Raw genomic sequence first — 22,956 nt, 5'->3', positions numbered from 1 at the left:
ACCTGCCGAGTGCCCACTCTCTCTGCCTTCTGGGCCTGGTGGAGGGGTGGGCACGGTGGGGACATGTCAGAAAGACACAGACTAACCTGAAGGAGCCCCAGTGGCCAAAACTAGGACAGTTTGAGCCACAGAAGAAATAATAAAAGTATTGGATTGTCATCCACAAAAGAAGCGCCCATGAGTCCATACTGATATTTGCAAAGCACTGAATAAATAAATGATGGGGAAGCAGGATAGTGCTTTCTTGCAGTAGAATTTTTAACATAGGAGGACTGGGGGAAAGAAAATCACACCTGGGCCAGCACCGCCATGTTAACTGATGCAGCAAGAGTGACCGATGGGTGAGCGAATGCTCATGTCTGTTTGGCCTCAAAATATCTGCCTAGGGCTTCCCTGGTGGCGCAGTGGTTGAGAGTCTGCCTGCCGATGCAGGGGACACGGGTTCGAGCCCTGGTCTGGGAAGATCCCACATGCCGCGGAGCAACTAGGCCCGTGAGCCACAACTACTGAGCCTGTGCGTCTGGAGCCTGTGCTCCACAACAAGAGAGGTCGCGATGGTGAGAGGCCCGCGCACCGTGATGAAGAGTGGCCCCCGCTCGCCGCAACTGGAGAAAGCCCTCGCACAGAAACGAAGACCCAACACACCCAAAAATAAATAAATAAATAAATAAATTTATTAAAAAAAAAAAAAAATCTGCCTACAAGACGTGTATTAGTTATCAAGGGAACAATAGAAATGTCACAGTGGAGAACCAGAAGGACCCTCCCCCACTTAACCAGGTAATTAGGGTTGACATCGACCCTCTGAGATGCAAAGATATCATACACCCTGGATATGATGCACAGAGCGAACACGTCACTTCTGAGGGGTTCTCACCAGAGATGCATCACCTCCACCTGATGATGGAAAAAGTCCACAACCCAAGTGAGAGGATAGTTACATAATAAGTGATGAACACTCTTCCAAAGCATCCGTCATGACAGACAAGGGCGGACGGGGGAATCGTCAAAGGTTGGAGGAAATTCAGGAGCCAGGACGACCAAACGCAGCCTGGATTCCTGGGATGGATCCTGGACCGTGAAAATATCACTCGTGGGAAAACTGGTCAAATTCTAATACGTTACAATTTCCTGGTGTTTCTAATTATACTACAATTATGTAAGATGGGAACATTAAGGAGAGGTGGGGGAAGGGTGTATGGAAACATTCTGCAATATTCTTGGAACTTTTTGTAGGTTCAAAATTATTGCAAAACATTGTTATTTGTAGTTAATGATATGCTGTGGCTGGTAAATGTCACTGAAATCGGGTCTTTCTTTAGCAATTCAGCCATCCGTTTACACATCACTGCTCGGAGGTCATGTCTGATCCAGGATCTTTAGCTCTGAAGGTGAAAGGCTCAAGCAAACTGGAGAATGTGCTGACTGATAAAACCAAAGTGTCCAGGGCTGGAGACACCCTGAGGCCTGCATCCACAGAGGTCCAGGCAGCAACCCTGCAGACTCACTCATGCTTTGCTGTGTGTTTACTGCATCCAGACTCTCCCAGGCCAGGGAGGGATGGCCATGGCCCATCCAGGCTGGCACTGCCCAGTCCAGTTCAGGGCGTTTGTTCATTTCCCGTCAAGCAGATACTGACCGAGCTCCTGTGAGGTGTCAGGCACCGCTTAGGTGCTTTAGAAACATAATGAACAAAACAGACAGAAATCCCAGGCCTCGTGGTTCTTAGTCTCCAACAGAGGAAGACAGACCATTCACGTGATAACTAATCAGTAATAAATGAGTGAAGGGCATCACATGTTAGAGGCGGGAAGTGCCACGGGGGAAAATGATCCGAGTCTGGGGGTCTGGTAGGCCTGCGAGTGTGGGTATGTGGGTGGCTTGGGGAGGGGCTTGCAGGTGAAGTGGCCTGGTCAAGGTGGGCTTCCCGGGAAGGTGACAGCCAGGCACAGGTGTTGGCGAGAGGATGTCTGAGTTACTGGCGGGGAGCAGGGCGTGCTGCAGAGTCACGGGAGAATCAGAGTCCGGTGAGGCTGGAATAAGTCGCCAGGAGGGGAAAGGTCGTCAGAGAGGCGAGAGGCGATGGGTTGGGTGGGAGGGCAGGTTAGCGGGGCCCTGCCATCCACATGATCATAAATCCATTGCCGCGTTACTTTGGGGGACGGAGGGAGCCAGTGGTTTGAGCAGACAGGTGAAGTCATCTAATTCATGTCTTAACAGCCTTAAGGAGAAAAGTTACCCATGACCCTGATTAGAAGGGTGAGGCCGACTTTGTCCAGAGCCATCACGGTGGGTGTGGCCACCACTGCGATGGATGTTACAGGGGGAGAGGGACCAGGCTCAACTGTGAACACACAAGGACAAGCAGGGGTTCCAGCCCGGGAGCAGGGTGGGGTCGCAGATGGAAAATCTCCAAGAGGAAACATCAGGGCTCAGGGATTCTGGCCAAACCCACCTTACAGGATTCTTGCTGCAGGCGGGCAGGTGATCAGACCTTACCTGGAGGAGAGCGGGGCACAGGGAACCCCATCGGAACCGGGGGTGAGCAGATATCGGGTGAGGGATTCTGGCTACTCTGACTTGGCAGGATTCTCCCTAAAATTGGGCTCTTTGGGGGCAGAGTCAGGAGGCCGGGGCTCGGAGGGGCCCGACTGAAGCCTGTCAAGGAGAAGTTCTTTGTCAGCGGGAATGCTGGCTCCAGGGTGGAAGTCGGCCTGGAGAAGCTGCAAGGGCAGAGGCAGGGAGACCAGTGATGCTGCAGTAACCAGCCTTCCTGATTCAGGTGATGGAGGCCACAGCAGGGCAGAAAAAGCCAGAGCAAGAAACAGTCAGATTCTGGGTGTGAGGCAGCAGAATTTCTGAGAAAGTCACCGTCCTCGCGGTAACTGCGCTGGATAATTCAGAGACGACAGGGGTGCTGGACCCGTAGCAGAGCTTCCCAGGGCGGCCAGCTGTTTCCACGGCTGGCCGATTTCACCCATCACTCACAAATTCTCTGGGTTTTCCATTTTCTTCAAAATGGCCATTATCTTGCTTCCTTTTGCCAACTGTATGATGGAGTCATTGAATGTGCACTCTATCTTTTCTTTGATCACCACGATCCAGAAGTATTAAGTTAGTGTTGATTATCATCGTTTGTGTGCAGCCTCTTCCGCCCGAGAGCGTGAGCTCCGTGCACATGCAGGCGAGTTCTGTGTTTCACATCTGTGCCCAGCGTGGTGGCACCCAAGAGGTATAGTAGTTAAATACGTAGGTAACAAGTTAATCAATGGTAAGGTATACATCCAATGTACCAGTTGGCGTGTTAATGGAATTAACTCCTTACTGGACCGCCATTACCTATAAGCCATACAGGTTGGTTAGCCCGACCAGCAGTGCTCGTTTTGTCCCGTTTGGTAGGCTTCTTCTGAATGTTTATGTAGCAGGGACTCGGAAAGCTGGTCACTGGACCGCACAGCACCTCGGACGGGCCCCGAGAGCCCCTTCCCTGAAGGCGCAGGTCTGTCTGACCCACACCCCCGATGTCCTGGCTGTTGGTAAAACCGTTGGGCCGGGCAATGACATCAGTAAAAGCTTCACATCACTGATCTGGTGTCCTGTTTCCCCGCCCTCGGATGGGCCACCGAGCCCAGCTCAGGGCTGAACAGTCAATACGTCCTGTCGTGGTGGTTATTTGTCTAAGGGACCAGGCCTGGGAAAGGGTTAGGATGCTTCTAAGCCAGCCTGCACGTTCCCTCATTGTTCTCCGGGCAGGAAACGCCGGTCAATACGTGACCGTTTAATATTTGATGAGCTCCAGGGCAATGATTACACTCAAGTCTCCTCCACGAGAAGAGTTCCCGACCCTGCCTCCCCGCCCTACAAGGACCTCAGGGCCCCATTTCTGCATCCCCACCTGCCCTGTGTCAGGGATTCCACAGTCACATGTCACCATTCTCAGTGCTCAGAGCAAAGTTGGCACAGGGGTGCCCGAGATGTTTAAACAACGACCACGTTGGTGACCAGACGCTCTGGACTCTGACCGGAGGTGGTCAGCATCTGCGTGGATTCAGGCTTTCTCTCCAGGAAGCAGGGCTGAGTGAGCTGTGCCCTGGGGGCCCTGCTCTAAGTGCACGGCGCTTGCCCGTCACGCAGATACAAACCTTGTCTCCCAGCACCGGCGGAGAGACTTTTCAAGAGTGTGTTTATTATTGTTTGTGGATGAAATGGATAAACATCCAGATTCTCTAAAAGGTCCCTCAGTGGGGTCCCCTCTTCTTCTATCCAAGTAGACCTGCATTTCTCAAAGTGTGGGCTGGTCCATAGACCACCTGACATAGAATCACCTAGAATGTTTATTAAAATTCGGATTTGGGGCTGACCCCACCCTCTAAATCCATCTTGGGAATGGGACCTAGGAATCTACATTATTGGCAAGCCCCCAGGGGATCGTGATACAGGTTAGCACTTGTGAAACCATTAAATGGATGTTTTCCTGCTGCCCCGACACTAGCCTTTAATATAAAACGGCAACTGTCAGAAATTTTAATAAAGAAAAAAGCTCTGTACTTGCTTAAAAAACGATCTCAAACATAGAAGGTGTGGATGTAAATAGCCATGAAAGGATCTCAGGCCAGAGGAAAGTTCCCCTGCGATGGTCTCAAGAATAGTCGCCGAGTGGAGCCCTTGCCCAGCACCGCCGGAGGGAGGTCTGACACTCTGTACGGGGCTTGTGGTGTGACGAGATACATGCTGCGGTCGCCTCTGTCTTTGAAGCCCTAGTGAGAGAAGTGGGATGGAGGTCATGACTTGGCAGCAAGCTTCTCTGAATCTTTGCCGCGGCCTGAGTCACTGAACTGTCTGCACGAGCCTGAAGTGCGTGGGGCTGGGCTGGTCATTGTTAAAGGGAGAAAGTCTGGGTCAAGCACGTTAGCGATGCACTCAGCCTCACACTGCGAGGGTGGACAGAGGGAAAAATTCAGACCCCGGACCCAGGTCCCCTGGCTGCAGACCTCTGCTCTTCTCGGCCCGCAGCCCCTCCCTCTTTGCAGGGGTTGGTTGGGGGTGGCGCATGTTAAGGTGAAGCTGAAAGCCCTCCTTTTGCGTTGGTCTCCGTTCACGTGGCTGGTGATGTGCAGGTCCTTTCAGCGGAGAAGGTTTATCACAACCCGGAGAAGGAAGGCCATTTCCATATTCTCCTGAGGTCTTTTTGTTCACAGCTCAGAAAACGGATGATGGCAAGAATTTCTCCTGATAGCACCAATCGGACCGTCTAGTGAGACCAGCCTGTACTTTTTCCATTAGCTTTACAAACTTTCCCCATCCTTGTTTGCCTAAGATGCCGCTTCAGGGTAGGATTTTTCCATTTAGCAATCTGAGACCTTGCACTCTGCTCATTTCAGCGACCACCCCCAGCCCCGTGACTTAAAGTTCTCTCATCTAAGGGAGGAAACAAAGCACGAGGCCCTGTGCTGGCTCTGAGGCCCTGGGTCAGTGATGGCGCCAGAACCAAAGCTGGCAGCTCTCTGCTCTGGAGATGAACCGTTGCACGGTTTTGTATTCTTCTGAACTATTATTTTATCACACAGTTGTAATAATGCATTGCAAATGTTTTAAAATATATGTATAATACTAAAGTAACACGTGCAGGCTTTGGAGGTAGCGATCTTTGTGCAGAATCTGTAGCGCCTGCTCTGGGACCTTTGGGCCCTGGGTCCCCTCTCAGGAAGGATCCCCTTGCCTTCATGAAGCAAGTGGGTTGGCATCCCTTCCCCAGAGAATCATAGACAGCCTCAAAGGAGATGAGGACAATGAAAGCGTTTTGCGATCACCTGTGTGGCCTTGGGGCCTCCCCTCCCCTCCCGGTGATGCCCAGGGCCCGTGAACACACCGTGAACTGGCGAGTGGGGCCTCAGCTTCCTTTGGAAAATTCCTCCCAAACCATCATTGTGAACATACATTTCACTTCAATTGACAAGTGACAGAAAACTAAATATTGTCCTTTTCTTATCTGATTCCTAACAGCTTTACTAAGATATAGTTTATAGATCATGCAATTCATCCACTTGGCGTATACAATTCAGTGGCTTGTAGTATATTCACAGAGGTCCTTGTGATCAATGTGAGGACATGTCTTCACACTGAAGCAGCCCCGCACCCACCGGCAGTCACTCCCCAAATCCCTCCCCAACCACAGCCACCAATGTGCTTTCTGTCTCCACGGGTTTGCCAGTTCTGGATGTTTCATGGACGTGGAATCCTACTATACGTGCCCTATGTGTCCAGCTTCTTTCACTCAGCATGTTTTTAAGGTTCCTCCACTTTGCGGTGGGTGTCAGTTCTTCCTCTCTTTTTCTGGCTGAATGATATTCCATTATGTGGCTACATCACCGTTTATTTATCCATCCATCACTTGATGAACATTTAAGTTGTTTCCACTTTGGGGCTCTTATGAATAATTCTGCTGTGAACGTTCTTACATGAGTTTTTATGTGGACGCTTATCTTCATTCTCTCATACCTGGGGGTGGAGCTGCAGGGTCATTTGGGAACATCAGATGTATCCTTTTGAGGAGCTTCCAGACTGTTTTTTTGTTGTTTGCTTGTTTTTTGTTTTTTAACATCTTTATTGGAGTATAATTGCTTTACAGTGGCGTGTTAGTTCTGCTTTATAACAAAGTGAACCAGCTATATGTATACATATATCCCCATATCTCCTCCCTCTTGCGTCTCCCTCCCACCCTCCCTATCCCACCCCTCTAGGTGGTCACAAAGCACCAGGCTGATCTCCCTGTGCTGTGCAGCTGCTTCCCGCTAGCTATCTATTTTACATTTGGTAGTGTATATATGTCCATGCCACTCTCTCACTTCATCCCAGCTTACCCTTCCCCCTCCCCATGTCCTCAAGTCCATTCTCTATGCCTGCATCTTTATTCCTGTCCTGCCCCTAGGTTCATGGGAACCTTTTTTTTTTTTTAGATTCCATATATATGTGTTAGCATACGGTATTTGTTTTTCTCTTTCTGACTTACTTCACTCTGTATGACAGTGTCTAGGTCCATCCACCTCACTACACATAAATCAATTTCGTTTCTTTTTATGGCTGAGTAATATTCCATTGTATATATGTGCCACATCTTCTTTATCCATTCATCTGTTGATGGACTCTTAGGTTGCTTCCATGTCCTGGCTATTGTAAATAGTGCTCCCAGACTGTTTTTAAACTGGCTGAACCTCATTTACTTAATAATGTAAATTTTCAATGTATTCTACACTATATTGTGCTGTATGTATAAATATAAATATATTTGTATAAAATGTATCCCTCATTTTAACTTTTTAATTTTCTTATTTATATCCATTTATGCTTTCATCTTTGAAGGCTTACAGGCACATCATTTTGTAACAAGAGCAGATTTTTTTCATGAACCTTGATACATTTACATCCATTGGTGCTGATAGAGTGTCATAACATGGAAGATAAGTAATTGGAGCTTTTCCTTAATACTCATCGTTCTTTCTGATTTTTTAATCTCTCTGCTTTCCTTACAGTGGACTCTAGTTCATAATCCTTTGAGCAATAGTGCCACCTTTTCCTTAAAATACATTTCATAAGTTGAACTATAAGGCAATTTGAATGGAGAAGAAGAGGATTTTTCGAAAGACATTGGGTCTCTTTAAATATATCCTTCGGAAAATCGAATTCTATTAAAATTTATGTGTCGCCCAGCAAGCTCCTTGAGAACAAGGGCGAGTATTCAATCATCTTGTTTCTGTCCTTGGTGCCCAATAAATGTGTGTTAGATAAATGACTCATTTTGCTGGGTAAACATATTTGGGGAGAGCGTTTTAACACCAAAAAACATCTCCTAAGAGGGGTTGCTCTGCTGTGGTCCTTACTGATGATGTTGGTCTGCAGGCCTCTGGGTTCCTCTCTGTTTATACGGACTCTGCGTACACAGTTCACTAATATTGACCTCTATTTTGTGTCTCTTTGGAAAAATAAATTATAGTGAAAGATGCTAGCAAATTGAATTTCAAAGAATAAACCTCAGAAATGCTGAATGTCAAAGGTTTAAATGGATACCCTCTATTCTGGTTACACTCAGCAATTTCTAATACAAATATGGGTAGTAAGGCAAGTTTTGTGATATGTGACTTAGAGGGTCTTCGGATCAACAGTGTTTTCAGTAAAATGGACCCGAGGAGCCTTTCGGTGGAGCCAGAGGGACCCTGGGGGACACTGTTCTCTGTTAAAATCCAGGTGTGGCTTCAGCTGCCACTTGGAATACTCAGCATCCAGGAAACACAGTTTCATCACACGAAGGGCTTAGAGGGTCATAAACTCAACAGCGGGCTCTTTAAATAAGCAGAAAGGACATGTATGAGAAAATAAGGGAGGATCTCCAGCAGGGAAAGAGCCTCGCTCGGAACTGCCGTAGTGAAGCCAGTGCCTGCCAGCCCCATTGTGCAAACACCTCTCGGTTTGACACCCCCGGGCTGAACCCCGGCCACATGACCTTGTAAACGCGATCCCGCCGTTAGCGTGGACTCTGCTTTATGATCCTGGCTTTCACCCAGGTCTGGGGGAATGCATCTCATCAGAGGAGCGTAGGTCATGTGCCCTTCCCCCAGCTCCAGGGGAGTCTGAGAAAGGAACTAGTTAACGTGTGTAGTCCTGCAGGAGGAGCCCACCTCTGCCCGTCACAGTGGCGAGTTCTCTGAACAAACAACAACAAAAGGACTGAGACGTCTGTGAGCCAAACAGATGACAGAGACCATCACCACATAATGTAAAACTAAAATGCCCCAGGTAGGAGCTCCGGAGAACTAACTCTGCTACAGAAAGCAGCCATACACTCTGGAGTGTGTTAAGTATATGCTAGATATCTGTCTGAGACATTTTTTGTGAATTCAGTGTGTATGTATGAGATGTGCATGTATACATGTAGCATGTACATATGTAATTAGACCAACACAAATGGAGAGAGAAATTGTGATGGAAACTGCAATGTTGCTAAGATGTTAATTCTCCACAGATTGAGGTATCATTTCAATGCAACCTCAGTGAAAGCTGATGCAATTCAAAGCAGCCTCACTTTTTAGAGAAACGGACAGGAAGATTCTAAAATGTGTGTGAAAATGCAAAGGACCTTAGGAGAGCCAAAACAATCTTAAGAACAAAGTTGGACAACTCACACTATCTGATTTTTTCCAGCCCTAGAACCAGCTGTCTCTTCAAGGATCCCTGTTGCCTTTCAGGAGAATGGTGTTTAGAAACCAAGATCTGGGCACCGGATTTGCTCACTGCTAGTTTCCTTAGCAGGCAGAGCTGGTATACACGCTTATATCTATAATTATTTACTTTGTCTACCCATCTGCATCTGTATCAAGCTGAACATGAATTCATACCGATGTCTCTGACTATAATCTAATGCAACATGGTTCATTCTAGCTTTTCTCCCTCCCCTTGCTTATCTGTACAAGATAGGTTTAAATTTCCATTGAGACTTCCTCTTTGAACCAATTTAGAAGACTGATGTTGTTTTGTTTTGTTTTTGTTTTTGTTTTTTCTAGTTGAAACACTCACTTTATTGTCGACTGATTGAAATTTATTGTACTAAGGTGCTGAAATACTGAGGTGCTAGTCAGCAGCATTGTTAGCGTGTGTCAGACCCTACTGACTAATTCACACAAAGATTTCATTTTATCTTTTGCCACTTTGTCCAAGACAGTAATGATAGCTTTAGTTGATAGATAGCAGGCATGTGAGTATAGCAGGAGATCCAGCTCCTTGGTCCGTTTTATTCATATATTAAAAAAAAAGTTTGCAAAGTTGATAAAGGCATTTCATTAATTAATCCTTAAAACAGAAACCAAATCCATGCCAAAGTTCCTGCTTGACACGTGTTCCTCAAAAGATATTATCTCTTTCAACATATACAAAGCCAAGAAAGGCATAGTTAAGGGAAGGAATATTACCTACATAGTATTATATATCAGCTTTTCAGCATGACAGAGAAAAGGCAGAGCTCCTTCATTTAGAAACTGGGTCCCTTCTTCACATACTCTGCCAAAACACATAGTCTGACCAAAAGAGGTAGGAGTCTTGATAATCTGCTCGTCTTTTAATCCTCGCTAATAAAGATGAACAAATACTCATCACATGGACGTCAACTAGTCTAAGCAGATGGACCAAACGGGTCACTTTTCAGAACCTGTTTTCATATCTGAATTGAGTCGCTGCAGACCTAACTTTCAAATATTTGGGGATTTTCCAGAAATCTTTCTGTTATTGATTTCTAGTTTAATTTATTTTGGTCCAAGAACATACTTTGTATGATTTCTATTCTTTCAAAGTTGCTAAGGTTTGTTTTATAATATAGTCTATTGTGATGAATGCCCAATGGGCACTCACTTGAGGAGAATATGGATGATGCTGTTGTGGGTTGGAGACCATCTGCCCTTAAGACAGAGAGCTATTGGTGTCAGAATAGACCAGGGTTTCTCACCCTCAGCACTAGTGATATCTGGGGCCAGACGACTCTTTTCAGTTGACGACTCTCTGTGCACGATAGAGTTTTGGTAGCATCTCTGCCTCTGCCCAGCACCCACCCCCAAGTTGTGACAACAAAATATCTCCAGGCATTTCCAATTGTCCCGCGGGAGGTGAAATCTCTTAGGACAAGGAAAACTCAAAAGGACAGACTATATCAATGTGACAGAAGAGTGAGTCTAACCATCACAATTTAAAACTTCTGCTCACCAAGAGACTCCAAAAAGAAGGGGACAAGGCAAGCCACAAGGTGAAGGAAAATATTTGAAATGCCTATCTGACAAAGGATTTGAATACAGAATACATAAAGAACTCCCACAAAACAAAACTATGAAGACAAATAACCCGATTAAAAATGGGGGGGGAAAGTTGAAAAGTCATTTCACAAAAGAAGATGTACAAATAACCAATCATCACATCATTAGTCATCCAGGAAATGAGGAGTAAGCTTTAAGGAGACACCACTTCACTTTCAGTACAATGGCTCAGCTTGAGAAGAATGACAACCCAGAATGCTGATGAGAGTGTGGGTGAGGGTTACAGAAAAGAAACTGTCAGAATTCATTGAGTCCTGAATGTGAGCTCTGCACATTTCACATGTATCAATTTGTCTCAATTTATAACAATGTAGTGGTGTTTATTTTTCTGTTCCTTGATTAGAAGAAATTATGTTCTTTTGATGACTTCACCTAGGTTTGTTCTTTTCAAAAAAATCAAACAGTTGAAATGTTTTGTTTGGACAAAATCTGACCCGGAAAAATGGGGGCCCCATCTGAGCAGCCCCCCTGTCAGCTCCCCCAGGTGTGTCCTAAGACATTTCTACCAAACTCCCAGACATTGTGCATTAGGAACACCTACGCTCCCGACTGCGTCCCTGACACCATAACCCTGGGCATGCCTCCATTGTAGCACTGCCAGATGCAAGAAAGACAAACAGTGAAATTTGAGTTTCAGGTAAACAGTGCATTTTTTTAGTATAAGGATGTCCCATTTGGGACACGTTTGGAACATACTGATATTAAGAGTTACTTGCTGTTCCTCTGAACTTCAAACTCAACTGGGTGCCCTGCGTTTTGATCTGGCAGTTATTCCTCCATCTTTGCTGTCTTCCGCGCCTGACCCTCCTCCTGGCACCCTCTCGAGGAAATCCGCAGAATTTACGGGAAAGGTACAAAGGCCTCTCCCCGCAGGGGGTACTGGCCAGTAAAATAATGCACGTGAGGAACAGAGGCGCAGAATCGGAGCAGCAGGTCCAAACAGTCGAGCGAGGCACGAGGAGAAAGTGCAGGACGCAAGGGCAGCCTCGGCAGAGCGTAGAAAGTTCACGGACTCCGGGCTGCAGGCAGCTCCTCCCTCACGAGCCCCGGACGCGGCCACCTCCTCTCCGGATGCGTTTCCAGCCACGTGACGTGAGCCATTCCTCTGTGAGCACCACCCCCCCACCCCCACCCCGGCCTTCAAGTCAGATGCAGGAACCTGATTCTGAGCCTGTTTCCTGACCCGTTTCAGAAGCCTCCATAGAGGCGGGAAGGTCTCAGCTGTCCCCAGGCCCCGAGTGCCAGGTCCTCCAGTGTCACTTTTAGGGTCTGAGCGCTTGCGTTGTCACCAATAGACACCCCGGCCCAGCATGGTGTAATTAGGGCACAAGCACACCTTCATCTCCTGCGACTGCAATTAAAGCTTAAAGGACCCTTTTAGTCTAAATATGGAAATAATCTGGAAAAAAAACATTTTCTGAAATCACTTAATTGCATGCTTATGTGACATGTGTGCTGAAAGACATTAGAATAATTTCCATTTTGTAGGAGGAATAGCACACACACACCTATATCTCACACACACACACACACTTTCTCACACCCCTATCCGTAATGATGTTTAGAATGTGCCATTCTCCAAGTAATGCAGTGAAGACAGTGGTCATATATGCACGCCATTCCAGTCAGATTCCATTTATAAAAATGTGAAGTTGCCCTCTGTATCTAGAATAAACACATTTAGTTTGAAAAAAAATGTTTTCTTATATTTCTCCTTCATACAACCTACTTAGAGTCTTGACTGTTTTTCTAAGGTGACAAAAATAAAGAGAATTGTTTATTTTGTCTAAATATTCAAGCATATCCACGTGGATCTGAATAGCTGAATCCAGAGGACTGGAATGTATTCTGTTACGTGAATTTGTTTTTACGATGATCCGAAGTCACAGAAGAGGTCTGTGAGCCTGTGATCCAGCAAACAGCTCTGACACAGTTTGCAGAGGGAAAGGAAGAAGTAGAAAACTAGGAAACCTCTTTTATATGACTCCTTTTCACTCTTACAGCTTTCCAAAATAGGTTTCCAATCTCATTTATGCATATATGACTGTCTAACGTGGGCATCGTTTGAAAGGGAAAAAAACTGGAAAAAAAAATGTTTCATGTTATTTTAGAAAATGTTCTATGGTTTCCTCTTAAGAATTTCTGAGCCACCAGAAAGTCTATACATGAAGATGTATTTCCATGCCTGACAACTGGGATGTCGAAGTAGGAGTTATTCTTATGAGGGAATAACTGAGGGGCTTAAAGGGAACTTCAAAGTGGTATCAACTCCCGAAGACGGATTTCTGAGGAAGAGCAGAACTCCATCGTCAGGAATTGAGGGAGAGGGACAGGCCCTGGGGTCCCGGCCCCGGTTCCAGTGGGTCACGGCAGCCCTGTCCCTCCACCGTCGACTCACCTCCCCGTCTCAGCTCCTGATCCGTCTCCGGGTCTGTGATTCGTGAGGATCGCTGGCCTTCCTGGGCAGTATTAGAAGATGCCAAGCTATTAAAATGTTTAAAGTTCTATTAACCCTAATGAGGCACAGTTGGGTTTTTTTTTTTTAATTTATTTTTGGCTGTGTTGGGTCTTCGTTTCTGTGCGAGGGATTTCTCTAGTTGCGGCAAGCGGGGGCCACTCTTCATCGCGGTGCGCGGGCCTCTCACTGTCGCGGCCTCTCTTGTTGCGGAGCACAGGCTCCAGACGCGCAGGCTCAGTAGTTGTGGCTCACGGGCCTAGTTGCTCCGCGGCATGTGGGATCTTCCAGTTGGGTTTTTTTAACTGTTTAAAACATTTGATGATAGAGGACCAGACCTTTCGGGCCTTCTTCTCCTGTGACTCAGCAGCTGCAATCTTGGGGCTAAAAGCATGAGTTTCGGAGCCAGGCTGCCTGGCCCCGGAGTCTAGCTCTGCGTTCACCCCGGGGGCACCTGGGCAAGGTGCGCCTCGGTCTGCCTGTTTGCACAATGAGGCCCTACCGTGTGGGGTTCCCACGAGCGCTGAATGGGTTGGTACCGGGTCAGAAGCTTACAGGGATCCAGCATAACAGTGTATAGCAAACGTTAACTGTTGTGAGTCTGTAAAAGAAAACAACCTGATTAGCTTTCTATAGTGGAAGCCCTTCTTTAAGAGGCTACCCTGTGTTGGAATAAGGAGATGGTTGGGGGTTTTTAAAATGTATTTGAAACGTAGAATCACAAATACACGGAATTGTGTGTGGGTACCACCCAGCCACGACCAAAGGGGCATTTGCTGTAGTTCTGAGTCGCCCCCCCGGCTCACGGCGCCAGGCTCTGGGCTGGAAATCTGGATACAGAGATCAAGAAGACACAGCCCTTCTCTTAAAAATTCTCAGAACTTTAATTTGAGAATGTTGAAACGGTGAAGAGCCGTGTTAATCAGCAGGGAAAGGTCTCCTATCGGAAGGAAGTAAGAGAAAAGTGCTAACAGGTAGAAATCGTAGTGTGAAGTCAGCGATTCAAGGAAACACAGAAGGAGAGGGGAACCCAGAAAGGTTTCATTTTTGCAAAAACAAACATGAGGCCGAGAGCCTGAGGGTCCGGGCAGCACACCTCCACACGCACCACCGAGGCCGCGATGCTCAGGCCCCTGCAGGTGACCTGGGACTAAACACGGTGCAGGTGAGGCTGGCGAGGTCACGTCCAAGCTAGCCTGGGCCCCACGTGGCGGCCGTGGGCGCTGCGGGTGGTCGCACACCTGCCTGCTTCCAGCTGCGGGCCCACGGAGGCGCAAAGGGACCCGCGGCCGTGCTGGTGCAGACCCTGGCCCGGAGCAGCGGGGGTGACGAGGAGTTGGGCAGGGGCTTGCACCCTTTACGAGCCAAGGTCAGAGCTGGCTCCAAGCTCACTTCTCTCCCATTCCCTTTCCTTTCTTTTCTTTTTTTTTTTCTTTGTTTTTTTGTTTTGAGTAGAGACGAGGAAGGTAGGAGCTGGAATATGTTATACATCTGGTTTTAAAACAAAAATTATTTTTATAATAATTTATAATATAAATTGTATTCTATTAATATCTAAAAATGCATATTATTAATTTTACCCAAAATAATGACTTTATAAGAAATGGGCTTTGCTTAATGAGAACTTTTCATTGAGCCCATTTTTTTCTCTTCTGCCCCATTTCTAAAGAAGTAAGGCACAGAGAAAGCAATTTACATCAAGAGTTTACTTTGAAAAACAAGGGAACATTCTTCGGCCATATCTGGAGTCAGAATTAACAACCTCATATTTAGACACATTTTTATACACAGGCCTGTGCAGTGATCCTATTTAATGTTCCCATTGTGATCTGCAATACGAAAGAAGAATAAACTCATTATTTGTGTCCACATTATTCCAGTTTGGGGTCAAATAAGAGGAATTCTTACTATATTGTGGAAAGTCTGTCACCAAAACCTGAAAAGAGTTCAGTCAGTCAGAAACGTAAGCTAAGCTGAACCTTCTACATGCCAGACACCCTCAAGGTTTTCCCATACTTTTAACATTTTGCAGAATAACAAGGAGGGATACCAGAGGAAATAGATTTTTAAAGCTGTTTGAAAGAAAATGATCCTTATGATAACAATATGGATTTGATTTTTCAGTCTGCTCTCTGCCTGTATTGTGTAATCTGCACAACTTCTCATAAGTTAAAACTGAAGGCAAGCCTTTGATTTTTTTCTTTTATTTTTCTGAGTGTGTAAAGTTGCTAAAAGCTACCATGATTTTTATGAGACTCTCATGGTTTTTTGACCCCAGTTCGCTCTGATGGTGTGTGAGTTACCTGTGCTTTCAGCACTTTTTTATTCTATGTGGAGTGATCCTGATGTCACTACCTGATCATAAAAAGGCAGGTTTCAAAGCAAGTTTGTAAATAGGCTCCCCTATTGCTTTTGAGGAAATCGCATCTGTGCGAGTGTCTGTCAGGAATGTTCACGTGAGGCAAAGGTGTCCACCGCAGGACGAAGTTTGGTAACAGCCTCTGGGAGATGCTCACAGAAGCCTCTTCTCTTCTCTTCGTGTCTTTCCTGTAGCCAGAGCTACCTGCAAGCTGCCAGCGACGGGCCTGCCGGCCACAGCCTGGACCCCTCTGCCAACTACAGCTCCCCGAAATTCCGCTCCCGGAACCAGAGCTACATGCGGGCCGTCAGCACCCTCAGCCAGGCCAGCTGCGTCAGCCAGGTGGGGTCCCTCCCCGCTCCCAGCCAGGGCCGCAGGCCGTGAGCAGACGCGCATTCCGGCCTGGAGTCATCCTGGCCTGATTGCGCCCCCGGGAACTTTATAAGATTAATTGCTGGGGCAGGGGCTGCATTTATGGCTCTGTCATTCTTTCTCCCACCTGCTCTGAGCCGGGGTGGCTGACTAGCGGGCCGTCTTGGCCTCCATCCCCTCCGCGCTGAGCAGCCTCCTTCCCTGTGTCACGTCCCCCATGTGGAGGGTCTGGGTCCCACCTCGAGGGGACACACAGGGTCTCCCAGCACCAGCTGCCCAAGCTTGCTGGTGTTTCTGGGGACAGACACCCTCTCAGCTCCAGGAAAGCCTGGAGCAAGGTCACACCCTCCCTTATTCTTTGAAGATGCCAGGTGGCAGGTGTGTCCAAACCTTCCCCTCGGCTTCTTACTGCTTGAGCGAGACGGAGGCCCCAGATGGAAGAGGGGGACCTGCCGGGGGGCCTCGCCGCGTCCCTACAGACCTTCTCCCTCTTCCCCATCGGACCCGGCCCTCCTCACCCCTCACATCCTAGTCGCCACTCCGTACACGCCGGTGCCAGGTTCTCAGTGTCCCTATGACCCAATGTACAGCTAGTGCAATGGAATATTTTCAGTCTCGCCCTGGGATCCACAATGTGACCATTGTCATGGGAGCGGGGCAGCTCTGGGGACGGGGCAGCTACGCCCGCTCCCTGGGCGGGAAGACAAAACGGTCCCGAGGCCGAGGGCGCGAGTGAGACTCTGAGCTGGTCCTCGCTGTGTTGTCCCCAGGCGGCATCTTTGTTGAGGCTCCGCCCGGCCGAATCTCCTGAGGTCACCGTCCCTAGACAGTCTCTGCGTTTACTTTGTTTCTGCTCGTCCACCATTTGGATAATTCTGACGATGCTCCCTTTTCCCAGGAACCCGGGAAGCTCAGGGCTGCGGCGGATGCTTTGTTGTGCATCAGGACGGGTGCCGGGGCGGGGGGATGTCAGGAGACCCGCACGGGGGTGGGGGGCACCCTGCATCCTCACTCACTGAAGGAAGGACGTTTGCCTTCCTCCGGGTCAGGTCCTGCCATCGTCTCTTCTCTCTTTCTCGTCTTTGAAAAGCTGTTTCAGTGTGATCGTAGCTTCTTTCTGTCATGCATCCTTTTCTTTTTTAATTATGGTAAAATATACATAACAACAAATTTACCATCTTAACCACTTTTCAGTGTCCAGTTCAGTGGCATTAAGTACATTCACATTGTTGGGCAAACACCACCATCATCTGCAGATCTTTCTCGTCTTCCCAAACTGACACTGTCCCCACTAAACACTGACTTCCCTTTCCCCTTCCCCAGCCCCTGCCCCACCGTCTACTTTCTGTCTCTGTGGATCTGAGTCCTCCAGGGACCTCACATGAGTGACTCACACAGTATGTGTCCTTCTGTGTCTAGTTTATTTCACTTTCCCCCAGGTCCATCCATATGGTAGCCTGTGTCAGAATTTGCTTCCTTTTTTTTTTAATAAGGAAGTTTTTAATTATTATGTATTTATTTATTTTTGGCTGTGTTGGGTCTTCGTTTCAGTGCGAGGGCTTTCTCTAGTTGCGGCAAGCGGGGGCCACTCTTCATCGCAGTGCGCAGGCCTCTCACTATCGCGGCCTCTCTTGTGGCAGAGCACGGGCTCCAGACACACGGGCTCCATACGCGCAGGCTCAGTAGTTGTGGCTCACGGGCCTAGTTGCTCCACGGCATGTGGGATCTTCCCAGACCAGGGCTCGAACCGTGTCCCCTGCATTGGCAGGCAGATTCCCAACCACTGCGCCACCAGGGAAGCCCTGCTTCCTTTTTAAGGTTGAATTATATTCTATTGTGTGAATGGACCGCATTGTGTTTGTCCATCAACAGACACTTGGGTTGCTTCCCCCTCTTGGCTACTGTGAGTAACACAGCTGTGAACACGGGTGTACAAGTGTCTGTTCACGTCCCTGCTTTCAGTTCTTGTGCACGTATACCCAGAAGTGGCATTGCTGCATCAGACAGGAGTTCTAGTTTTAACCTTCTGAGGAAACTCTATATGGTTTGTCACAGCGGCTGCCCCGTTTTTCACCCCTGGCAGCTGTGCGCACGGTCCCAGGGCCCCCATACCCTCACCGTCATGCTTGCTCTGGAATTGTCATCCATCCTGACGCCCGAGGAGCCCACCCCCAGCTGTATGTCGACCTCTCTGCTACCAACGGGACAGTCACCTTTCTCACCATCTTCCCAATTTTCTCTTCTTTGGTTTCTCGGTGCCCACATTCTCCAGAAGCACTTTAAGTGCTTTTCTGCATTTATAGTTCACAAAAGAAATTGGTTGCTTCAGCCCACACTGGTTATTTACCGCACTGGCTTAACGTCCTCCTGGGACATCTCCAATGGGCCCGAGCTGTGGTTTGAGTTGCCAAGCAAAACACCTACTTTTCCAAATCTCTCTCAAGCTAGTGAACAAATCAGCTCTCAGAGAACAGGTCATTTCAGTTCCTGTCTAGACCAATTTGAGATCCTTCTCAACTACTTGTTTGGGTGAAAAACAAGTCCCCTTCATTTCTAGAACCTCACTGATCAGTTTTGTAGCTGGAAGCACTGTCCAAATGGTCCTCACGGAAATGTCCATCAGTCGTTTGTGAAATGCACGTGCAAGCTTGATAGCGTCTCTTCCTGATGGAGAAACTCCTGGGCACAGGCGGGTTTGCAGAAAGGGAGGGATCCACCGAAATCCTGCGTCCTGGAGCTGGTGGACGCTGGCAGCATCACTCAGTTTCTGGCTTTTTCAGGTTGTCTAACGTGGATCTTTGACATAAATGACATAAAACAATCTGAGACTTTTTGATATAATTCCACATAAGGGAAAATTTAGATTGAAAGGAATTTGTACTCCAGAAAATGTCATATTTCAAACCAGTGCGAGTGTTTCAGATGCATTTCCCTCACTAGGCACCCAAGGCGATCATGGTGGGGTGTCGTCATCTGTCTTTGCCCTGAATTTGTGTGTCTCTTTCCAACGTCAGACACCCTCAAACCATTCGGATGATGCAGTCGCCCATTAATTTTTCTCTGGTCTTTTCTGACTGAACAACCTGAAGATTCTCTTTTCTTACCCTGGGCTTCGGACCAGCAGTCCCGCCTTTAAATCCCCCTCAGCACCTTCCTCCATGGGCTGTTCTCGCTGGGATTTGTCCAGTGAAAGGAAAGGAGCCATTATTCTAGCTCCTGAATAATCTCAGGTAGAAGCAGGGGATTCAGGTAAAGCATCTCAGGTAGAAGCAGGGGATTCAGGTAAAGCATCTCAGGTAGAAGCCGGGACCCATACCCAAGTCTACAATTAGAGGTGGGCAGAAGGTATCTTCCCTATTGAAGGGGAAATCTGATTCTTTTACCTGCTTTTGCTCTGTGAACAATTAGAGGAAAAGGATTAATTTGGTGTTTAAAACAATACTTTTTTATTTACCTGTCAACATAACCGGGGGTGTTCAGGAAGTTGTGGGTGACATTTCAAGCAGTGGAATGAATGACTATTGGACTTGCTGGGCTGAGACGGTGACCAGGTCATGGCAGCTGTAAGGACACGGCTGGGAGGAGTGACTGGGTGCTGGAGAGCAGAGGGGGTCAGAAGGCAGAGTCTACCTGCGCAGGGAGACCAGCCCAGGTTCCCGGGCCCCTCCGTGAGCCCCGTCTGTGGCCTCTGCCTGAGCCCTGATTCCACTCACACCTTCCCATGCCCCCCAGAGCCTCAGCCCTCCCGTGTCAGGGTCACCGCAGGCATCCCCACACACGCTTCCATGTTAGCATGTACGGTGCCCCCCGGGGGGTGGGCCCTAAATACAGGAGCAGTAAGGGCGGGGCCGTTCATCCAAGTCCCCTCCAACCACGGGGCAAACGCCAACTCCCCCGGCCCACCCCCGCCTCTGCCCACGAGCCCTGGGCCTGGGAGCGGCTGCACATCACCTGCCCAACTGGGGCTTTTCGTTCTTAAAATTCCCATCCCTCCCCCACCCCGTGCTCTTTAACCTTGCTTTAGTGCTCTATGTCACTTTATTGGGTTTCCATTTAAAACCTCTAGACTTGGCTCCTGGGAAGCACACGAGCGTTACCACCTAGAAACCTCAGAAGGCATGTCCTGCCATCAACTGCACACACGGAGGCCCTCAGCTCACCCGACGGTCAGGCCCCTGCGTGCACATCTCCTACGACCCCTGCACTAGCCAAAGCCTGATCATTTCTTTTTTAAATACAGTTGGAACGTTTAGGTTCCCAGGGTGACTCTCTACCTGGAAATTAAATCTCAGGCTTGAAAATAATGCCTTTACTTGCGGAACCATCAAACAAAGCGCAGGCACTACCATCCCAGACTGAAGGAGGGAAACAGCATCGCCGGAGTTTAGGTGATACCCATGCTGTGTGTACACAGCAGCACCGTCCCGGACACGGGCCTGTGCTGCTCTCCTGGGACAAGGATGTGAGCGCGTTGCCGAGCTGGGCGCTAGTTTCCAGGACGCTGAGTGGACGCAGAATGGGATGAGCTTGAGCCGTTTCCGTGAGTCTCGCGGGTAGAGCCTCCACGCCTGGGGTTGTCTGAGCTGTAAACAGTCCAGGACGCGAAGGCATCACCTGGAAACGGAGAAAGAGGGAAGACTAATATTCTGAACAGCATGCGAAACTCTTAAGCTCCCCGTCTCTCTTGCACTGGTAATAACTGCCAGCCATCCTTTAAAGTTCTGCCTCGGGGTCCACAGGCTTTCAAGGACATCTTGGGAGTTGGCGGTTTTCCTTAGTGTTTTGTAAGAAATAACACAATAAGCTGTTTCTCAAGCGTAACGATTCCCAATGCTGATTTCAAATTAATTATGCTGAAAATGGAAGACGGTAAGTGAAGGTGGGGGTGACCTGTGCTCTCTTTTCTTTTGCGACGTGGCCGTGATGACCTTGGCTGGGTCTCGCCATCACCCGGGCTGTCGGTCGTTCCAGATGAGCGAGGTGGACATCAATGGGCAGCTCGAGTCGGTGTGTGAATCCGTCTTCAGTGAAGTGGAGTCTCAGGCCATGGATGCCCTGGACCTCCCGGGAGGCTTCCGCACACGTAGTCACAGTTACCTCCGAGCCATTCAAGCTGGTTACTCCCAAGACGATGAACGTATCCCCATGGTGATTCCCTCTGACGTCAGCTCAACCACCAGACCCACGGCAGGTAAGGGACGCCCTCTGACCTTCCGGGGACACGTACAGGCGTGCGCCACCTCTGTCCTGCAAGGAGTGGGTGTAAGTTACCCTCTAAACGTTTGGACACTTCCCAGTTACGCTTGTGACATGGTCCTGTTTGCAATGGTGTTTTGAAACATTTCTTTCATAGATAACCTTTCTTCTTCTTAGGATGAAATCTGTTGGTTGTCAAGGTACTTTACAATACTCATGTAGAGTCTTCATAAAGTTTTATATAGGAAAATTTGGAAGGTGATTGTGTTTCAAATACCAAAGTTTAACAGATTGCAGGAAAGCCTCAGCTGACGTGCGATGACTCCTAGGGTCCTTCAGCGCGGGTCCAGCCTGAGTCTCTGTGGCCTGGTGAGCAGATCCGTAACCACGATTCAGTGCCGCAGAGCAAATCGATTGTTAATGTAAATTCACTCATTTTCTCGGGGCTGTGCTGGTTCAAGGTCACAGTTTCCTTCAGTTCTTAGGGAAAACCACATCCACCCCTTTGAAAATTTACCACGTAAACTAAATATCACTGCACTATGGTTATTTATACAACACAGTGAATAAGCATGGCCTGGGGACACCCCTAAAACAGCCAGCATCAAAGTCGCCGAGCCACATAGAAAGGCCAAGCCGAGCAGCCCAGGCACAAGCAGCAATGCGAAGAGTGTGAGATCTGGACCTGCGGTCGTGTGGGGTAGCGGGGAACAGGGACAGTTCTGGGAAGGACTGGAGAGAAGCTGGCTCATGGGACAGCACTGGGGACCAGAGTGGGGGAGGACCCGTGTCACCACGCCATGGGCGGAGCTGGGTGTGTCTGAAGCCAAGACAGTGGGCGCGACTTTGGGACAACTGCATGTAATTACAAGTTGCAGGCCTCAAGCCGCTGCCGTAAACCTCTGCTGTCCCACGCAGCACCTGTAGGTGGGACGCAAGGCGAACCAGATTCAAATCCGCTCCATCATCCCTCTAAGACCTTGGGCAGCTTAGCTTTTCAGATTCTCGGTTCTCCATGGTGTCCAAGAGAAGTGGTAGCTCTGAGTAACTGATAGGTCAGCCTGAGGATTAGTGCACAGAGCGCTGTGGGTCTCGGTGATCTTTTTATGTTGTCCTGTGGCCCAGGGTGGAGGTGGTGATGCCCTCCGACGGCTGAGCCCGGGGCCTCCCGAAGAAACGCCGGGGGTCACCGTGGGCGCTGTTCTGGAAGCCCGGCCCTGCGGGAACCATGCGGGGCTGCAGGGGCGGCCGTCGGGGGCTTGCGGGCGGTGGTACTGCACCCCTTGGGGACCCTGTTGTCCGTGAAGTTGGGGACTGCCCCTCGTAGGGGTGGGGAAAAATGTGGAAAATGAGCAAACTTAGGGAAGTAATGAGGCTTACCGTCCTTGCAGTTTATAAAAACACACTTACGGGGTAATTACTGATATAGTCACCAATATTCGCTGAGTGTTTCCTACGAGCAAGTGACAATTAAGCGCTCTCCTGGTCTTCAGAAGTGCTTTGAAACAATAATTACCTAGTGGGAAATGACTTTATTGTTTACAGAGCTGTCCTTCCAGGGAGACTAAAAATAAAACAGGTTTCATAGAGATAATACAAGAACCAGTGCAGAACTCAGAGTAAAATTCTAATTTATGTACATATCATTTTACCAAGTACATTTTTGTATTCCCAACGTGTATGCACCAAAAAAAACCCCAAAATGCTTCTCTTCGAAGTTTCTC

The 22,956-nt window shown here is 48.4% G+C and overlaps 1 protein-coding gene across 1 annotated transcript in view; it reads left to right on the top strand.

The window, feature by feature from the left end:
- The window catches only part of DLGAP2 (DLG associated protein 2), a 95,678-nt gene that overhangs the window by 26,000 nt on the left and 46,722 nt on the right, over positions 1–22,956 (top strand). The window contains exons 3-4 of the mRNA XM_061177581.1: positions 15,859–16,006; positions 21,008–21,227. Coding sequence (XP_061033564.1) covers positions 15,859–16,006; positions 21,008–21,227 — 368 coding nt within the window. The remainder of the gene's footprint in view (positions 1–15,858; positions 16,007–21,007; positions 21,228–22,956) is intronic.

This window comes from Eubalaena glacialis, chromosome 20 (assembly GCF_028564815.1).
Source record: "Eubalaena glacialis isolate mEubGla1 chromosome 20, mEubGla1.1.hap2.+ XY, whole genome shotgun sequence".
Taxonomy (NCBI): domain Eukaryota; kingdom Metazoa; phylum Chordata; class Mammalia; order Artiodactyla; family Balaenidae; genus Eubalaena; species Eubalaena glacialis.
Note: the sequence above shows the minus strand (reverse complement) of the source record. Positions and strands in the feature narration are given on the sequence as shown.